The sequence below is a fragment of the Neophocaena asiaeorientalis genome, unplaced genomic scaffold (assembly GCF_003031525.2).
Source record: "Neophocaena asiaeorientalis asiaeorientalis breed wild unplaced genomic scaffold, Neophocaena_asiaeorientalis_V1.1 scaffold85, whole genome shotgun sequence".
Lineage (NCBI taxonomy): Eukaryota > Metazoa > Chordata > Mammalia > Artiodactyla > Phocoenidae > Neophocaena > Neophocaena asiaeorientalis.
The window spans coordinates 4,779,634-4,787,075 of NW_020174301.1; the positions used below are offsets into that span (position 1 = coordinate 4,779,634).

The 7,442-nt window shown below is 35.7% G+C and overlaps 1 protein-coding gene across 1 annotated transcript in view; it reads left to right on the forward strand.

The window, feature by feature from the left end:
- Positions 1–234: 234 nt before the first annotated feature.
- Positions 235–7,442, forward strand: part of TDRD1 (tudor domain containing 1) — a 33,710-nt gene continuing 26,502 nt past the window's right edge. The window contains exons 1-3 of the mRNA XM_024756090.1: positions 235–496; positions 2,650–2,708; positions 7,091–7,235. Of these exons, the coding sequence (XP_024611858.1) occupies positions 235–496; positions 2,650–2,708; positions 7,091–7,235 (466 nt within the window). The remainder of the gene's footprint in view (positions 497–2,649; positions 2,709–7,090; positions 7,236–7,442) is intronic.

Consider the following 7,442-nt stretch of genomic DNA (forward strand, 5'->3'; position numbering starts at 1 on the left):
CTTTTCTTGTGCCTGTAGAACGGGCTTTGATATCATGGTTACAGTTACATCTGCTTTGGAATCATTGATGAGAAAGAGCTGTTACATAAAGAGAAATCACCTGGCCCTGCAGTGCTTCTACTTTTGGAATTAAAAGTTGCCTTTTAAATACATTTCTTCCCTTAGACTTCTGTGAATGTTAAATTGCCGCTTGATATGATGTCAAGAAATAATTTGGAGGCATCTAGCTGTAAAATGACAGAGCCATTTAATTTTGAGAAAAATGAAAGCAAGCTTCCACCGCATGAGTCTTTAAGAAGTACCGGAGGACATCCTAACCATCCTAATTTCAGGTTGAAAAGCCCAGAGAATGGAAATAAAAAGAAAAATTTTTTGCTTTGTGAGCAAACCAAACAGTATCTGGCTAGTCAGGAGGACAATTCAGTATCTTCAAACTCTAATGGCATCAGTGGAGAAGTGGCTGGATCCGAAGGAGACAGGACGATGCTGCCAACAGGTGAGTAAAACCTGTAGGCTTAATACTACTTGATTCTGCTGGTTTCTTCGACTTATCAAAAGTATGTGTTAACTATACACCAGTGTGCTATTAACAGAACAGCCAAATGGCTAACTTACAGGATTTGCATATACATATTAATTTAGAAGGAAAAACCAGATGCCAACTAGCTACCTTTGGCTACATTAATCCCAGAAGGATTCCTGAGGAGAAAGTGTCTACAGACAAGCCTCCCTCCTCCCCACCTGCCCCAATCCAGAGACATACTGGGAATGTAGAAAGCAAACACTCTGGCTTTTTATGGATGTTCTAAAGATTGGCCATATTCTAAAAATACTATGCAGATTTTATGCATGTAATAGCTCACAAAGGTATGTCTAAGATATTAACTTGTTTCATTTGATTTTTTAAATCATTCCTTTAGTCTTAATTCTAAAAGTCTGCTTTTTAAGGAGACTGGGGCCTGGTGGAATTAGCCTCTGAATGTGTATGAGATGTGATCTTTTAATATTATGGTGATGTAGTTCTCAGAGTATGGCCCTTGGGCCTCTGGAGTCACAACTATTTTCCTAATAATATTAAAACATTATTTGCTCTTTTTCACTGTGCTGACTTTATGCTGGTGGTGCAAAAGCAAAGGTGAGTAGACTCTGACACCTTGTTAACTTTCCTTTAGCAGAGGTACCAGCTTGGGCTAGTGGTCATTGTTTTTCATTTTCATGCCCTTGCAGTTAAGACAAAACAACCCAGAAGTGTCAGTTTTACTTAAGAATGCCCTTGATAAAGCAGTACAAATTTATTAATAAGTCTTGAGCCTTGTGTACAGGTAATTTTAGTGTTTTGTTTAACAAAATGGGAATTGCTCCTAACTTTTGCTGCTTACTGAAGTATGAAAAGCATGTGTGTGATTGAGTTGTGAGCTGAATGGAAACTCTTTTTCTTGGAACGTCATTTTTAATTGAAAAGAATGACACACTGTGGTCATTCAGGCTTAGATATCTGGCAGTCATTTTCTCAAAAATGGACAAAGTGAGCCTGTCACGTCAAAGAAAACAGCTGACAGTATTTTGTTGCTAATGATAAAGTGTAAGCTTTCAAGCAAAAATGAGAATTTCAGGAAATGTGTATCTGCCACTCTGAGCTTGACAGCTTCCCAATACTTAAAAGACTTTTCTGGTGAGATGCATGGTGATATTAACACATAAGGTTTTTCGGTACTGTCTTATGAAATGTGTCAACATTTGGAAGATCTGCATAACTCAGGAGTTGCTCAATATTTTCCTGAAGACCAATGCATGATGCTCTGTAGTCCTGCATGGGTAAAAATCCATTTAAAGTACAAGATAAATCAATGGATTCTAATATAACAGTATGAAAAGTTTATTGATAACGGTTTTAGATTCCACATTGCAGCTGACCCTTAAACTACCACTTGAGTTTTGGTGTGAATTAAAGGAGAATATCCACAGTTACCTGAGAAGGCCATAAAATACAACTCCTATTTGCAACCATGTATGTGTGTGAGGCCAGATTTACTTCACAGTTAAAGCAACATATCATAACAAATTGGATCCAAAAGCAGATATGAGAATCCAACTATCATTGGTTAAGCCAAACATTAAAGAGATGTGCAAAAATGTAAAACAGTGCCACTCTTCACACAATTTTTTTTTTTTTTTTGCTTTGGAAAATAGTTTTTAAAAAACCATGTCAACGTGTAATGCATTTATTATTTTTAAGTAAATATATTTAAATGTTTAGTTTTAATTTCAACTACTAGTATTTGAAATTTCTAATACTTAGTTTTAATTTCTAATAATGCTAAATATTGATAGTTACAAGCTATGTAAACAAAAGCTCTTTGAGGTCCTCAGTAATTTCTAAGGGTATAGAGTCTGGAGTTCAAAAAGCTTGGTAACTTGTTGCCTTCGTGAATGGAGAAAAGTTCACAGTGAGGTATATAGTAGTCAAGGAAATTTCAAACAAATCCTTTTTTTTCATTAGGAAAAGTAGGGTGTTACTTATTTATAGTGTAACTTTAAGGTTATTATGGTATAGCTTTATTATCTGAATGTTACCTAATTATGTTACTGTACATTTTCAGGAATAAAGTAATATTTGACTTTTATTAGGCATTATGTTTTATATCCCAGGTAACTCTGTGTCACCATTAAATGTTGGAAATAATTCACCACCCAAAGAAGTAAATAGTGTAAGTTATTTATTTTTTTTCTATTTTGTGTTTTTGGATAAAAAATTCTAAACATGTTTTTTATATTGTGTTAATGAAGAATTACTCAATTTGCAGGTATTGTTCAAGGTCAGACTGTCTTATCTGTAGCCTAGTATCTTTTTAAAAATAAAATTCAACTTTTTCTATTTAGGTAATTATAGATTGACCTACAGTTGGAAGAAATAATAGAGATTCTTTGTAGCTTTTACCCAGTTGTTTCCTGTGGTAATAAGCTGAAGAGCTATAGTGTAATATTGCAGTCAGGCTATTGACATAATACAGGCAAGATACAGAACATTTCCATCACTCGAAGGATCCCTTCTGCACCTTTTTATGGTCACATCCACTTCCCTCCTGCCCCTACCCCCTTCTTAACCCCTGGCAACCATTAATCTAATCCATATTTCCAAAACGTTGTCATTTCAAGGATGTTATATAAATGAAATCATAGAGTATGTACCTTTTGGGATTGGATTTTTTTCATTCAGCGTAATTCTCTGGAGATTCACCTAGATTGCTGTATGTATCAATAGTTCAATGCTTTTTATTGCTGAGTAGTATTCTGTGGCTTATTTAAACATTCTCCCATTGAAATACATCTGGATTGTTCCCAGTTTCTGGCTATTATAACTAAAACTGCTGTAAACATTCATGTGTAAGGTTTTATGTGAACATGAGTTTTTAATTTTCGTTTTTGCTCTAGGATAAATGCCCAGGAGTGCATTTTTGGGTCATATAGTAGTTGCATATTTAGTTTTTTAAGAAGCTGCCAAAGTGTTTTCCAGAGTGGCTATACCATTTTATATTCCCGTTGAGAATGTATGAGTGATCCAGATTCTCTGCACCCAGCATCCTCACCAGCATTTGGTGGTGTTAGTATTTTTAGTTTCCCTTTTGTCACATTTGTGTAGTGATAGCTCATTGTGGTTTTGTTTGACTAATGGCTAATGATAAACATCTTTTCATGTGCTTATTTGCCATCTGTGTATCCTTTTTGGTGAAATGTTCTCCATGTCTTTGTCCATTTTCTAATTTGGATTGTTTATTTTTTTACTGCCAAGTTTTGCAAGTTCTTTATATATTACAGATTCTAGTGCTTTGTCAAATATGTGATTTACAAATATTTTTTCCCAGTTTCCAGCTTGTCTTTTTATTCTCTTAACAAGATGTTTAGCAGAGCAAAAGTTTTTAGCTAGGTCCTGGTCAATTTTTCCTTTTATGGATTATACTTTTGGTGTCAAGTCTAAGAACTTTTTGCTGCTATAGATGCAGAAAGTTTTGGGGTTTTTTTCCCCCCAAAGTTTGTAGTTTTATATTTAAATTTGTGGTCCATTTTGAGTTAAGTATAAGTTGTGAGACTTAGGTTGAGGTTAATTTTTTTTTGGCTAGGGATGTCCAATTCTGCAGCACCATTTGTTGAAAATGTTATCTTTCCTCCACTGAATTGCTTTTGCACTTTTGTCGGAAATTAGCTGGGCTAATTTGTGTGGGTCTATTCTGGATCCTCATTTCTTTTCCACTGATCTGTGGGTCTTTCCCTCCACCAATACCACACAGTACTGGAGCTATGATGGTCAGTCTTGAAGTTGGGTACAGTGATGCCTCCCACTTTCCGTTTCTTTTTTCAAAATCATTTAATCTAGTTTCCTTCCTTTCCAGTATACATTTTAGAACAATCTTGTTTGTATCTACGAAAAATCTTGCTGGAATTTTGATAGGAATTGTATTAAGCCTGTATATCAATTTGAAAATTGTTGACATCTTTGCTGTGGTGAATCTTCCAATTAACACAATCTGTCTCCCAATTTATTTAGATATTCTTTTATTTCTTTCACTTTGTGGTTTGCAGCTTACCAACTGTGCACGTTTTGTTAGATTTACACCTAAGTATTGTTTTTTGAGTGATTGTAAATGCTGTTATACATTTTATTTCATGTGTCCTCACGTTCATTGCTAATATATAAAAATATGGTTGATTTCACATGTTTATCTTGCATCCTGTGACCTTCCAGGAGTCACTTATTCTAGGAATTTTTTTGTAGACTGCTTGCAGTTTTCTACATAGACAATTATATCATCTGCCAATAAAAGACAGTTTTATTTCTTCCTTTTTAAAATATATGGTTTTAATTTCCCTTTCTTGCTTTATTGCACTGACTAGAACTTCTAGCATTATGTTAAGAGTGGTGACAGTGGACATATTTGTTTCCAAACCTAGGGGGAAAGCACTGAGTCTTTTTACTGTTGAGTATAATGTTAGCTATAGAATTTTTGCAGACGATCTTTATCAAGTTGATGAAGTTTTCTCTATTCCTACTTTTCTGAGAGTTTATATCATGAATAGGTATTGAAATTTTTAAGATGCTTTTTCTTCATCCATTGATATTGTTGTGATTTTTTTCCTCCTTTAGCCTGTTAGTTTGGTGAATTGCATTGATATATATTTTTTTAATTTAACCAGTCTTGCATCCCTGGAATAAGCCCCAGTTGGTCATGGTGTATAATTATTTTTTTATATGTTGCTGAATTATATCTGATATTGTTTCGATGAGGATTTTTTACATCCATTTTCATGAGAGAGCTTGGTCTGTGATTTTCTCTTTTTTATTGTCTTTGTATAGTTTGGGTATCAAGGTAATATTAGTTTTCTGGAATAGAGATTGTATAGAGTTGGTGTTAAATAATTCTTTAAACATTTGGTAGTATTCTCCGGTGGTAAAAACCATATGGGCTTGGGGATTTATTTTGGGGGGAGTTTTAAAATTATGATTCAGTTTCCTTAATATTTATAAGGCTATTCAAATTATTTCATATTGTGATAATTTGTGATTTTTCAGGAATTGGTCCATTTTGCTTACATTGTGAAGTCTACATAGAGTTGTTCGAAGTATTCCATTATCATTTTTATATCTTCATGGTCTGTAGTAATATATCCCTTATTTCATTCCTGATATCGGTAATTTCTGCCTCTGATTTCTTCATTGTTAGTCTTGCTAGAGATTTATCAATTTTGTTCATCTTTTCAAAGGACCAGGTCTTGTTTCACTGATTTTTTTCCTCCAAGTTTTTATTTTTAATTACATTGATTTCTGCTTTTATCTTTATCGTTTCCTTCCTCTGCTTGCTTTGGGCATGTTTTGTTCTTATTGTTTAGGTTCTTGAGATGAGAACTTACATTATTAATTTGAGACTTGACCTCTTTTCTAGTATGTGACTTTAGAGCTATAAATTTCTGTCTTGGCGATACTTTGTGTCCCACAAATTTGATATGTTGTAATTTTATTTTCTTTTAGTTCAGTGTATTTTTAAAACATTTCCCTGAGACATCCTCTTTGACTCATGCATTATTTAGAAGTGTATTGTCTAGTTTCCAAATGTTTGGAGATTATCTGTTCTCATTCTGTTACTGATTTCTAGTGTAAGTCCATTGTGGTTGAATAACTGTCTGTATGATTTAAATTCTTTTAAATTGGTTGAAGTTTGTTCTATGGCCCAGGATGTTCTTGGCTGGACAAGGGTGGGAGTTCAGCTTCCCAGCATCCTTACTGCTCCCCCCCCCCCATATCCTCTCTACTTAACACGAGGTGGAGGGAGGATTAGAGGTGGAAGGGTTTGGAGACACTCCACTCATTACTATTGAATGGTGGTGGAAAATCCTGACTGTCCACTAGGTTTCCTTTTAACACCACCCCAATGGTGCTGGTAGTTGGGGGGCATGGGGGACACTCTTTACTGCCAGGCAGAAGTCCATGCTCCCCATGCAGTCTCCACAGGGAGACCCCACGAGGATGAAGTGCTGGCTCCATACTCTGTTGGCTTTCTCTGATATCACCCAAGTGGGAGAGAGGGGCACCTCACTGTAGCCTGGTGAAGGTGGAGGTCTAGGCTCCCCAGTCTACCTTTGCTGGTGGGATGGGGCCACAGTTTTTTCTGCGGCAACTATCTAGAGTAGAGCAGTTACTGATAAAGTTTTTCTGTCTGGCTGGGCCATAGCTTTCCTGGTCTTTTGGCTAGAGAGAGCAAGCGAGCAGGCTTTTTGTTGGGGCTTTTATCGTCTGTGCCTTTGGGTGTTTCTGACTTCTCCAGCACCGCATCTGGGATATATGAGGCAGAATAAAAACTCTGGGGACTCACTGCCATGTCCTTCTCTGGGTGCCAAGTTCCTAGCCTGTCTGCTGCCTTCCTTCAGTGTCACTGTATGTTTATTTTACATATAAGTCCAAGGGTTTTAGTTGTACTTAATGGTAGGAGTAAGGGAAGGTACATCTATCTTGTCTTCTCGGCAGAGGAAGTCCCAAATCTAATATTTAACAAACAAAACATTACCAAGTTTTAATACTGCTATTCTCTTTTCTTAATAGAAGACTAGCAATAATGTGTCTCCTGCAAAATCAAAAAAAGTACACCAGTTGGTTGAGAGTTCCTTGTCCATAAATGATCCAGCACTCTTCAGCTCATTAGGACCTCCTCTTCAGTCGACAACTTGCCATTGCTGTGGTCTGTTTGGTAAGCATATCGCTCTCAGATGCCTGTTGGATTATTCCTTTACACATTTGAAAAATATTTTTATTATGCAAAACATTAAATATAAACAGAAGAGTATATATAAATCATATACCCATTTCCCAGCTTCAACAGCTGCCAACATCCTACCATTCTTGTTCATCCATGCTTTTTTTTTTTTTTTTTTTTTTTTCAGTCAACAGCCCTGTC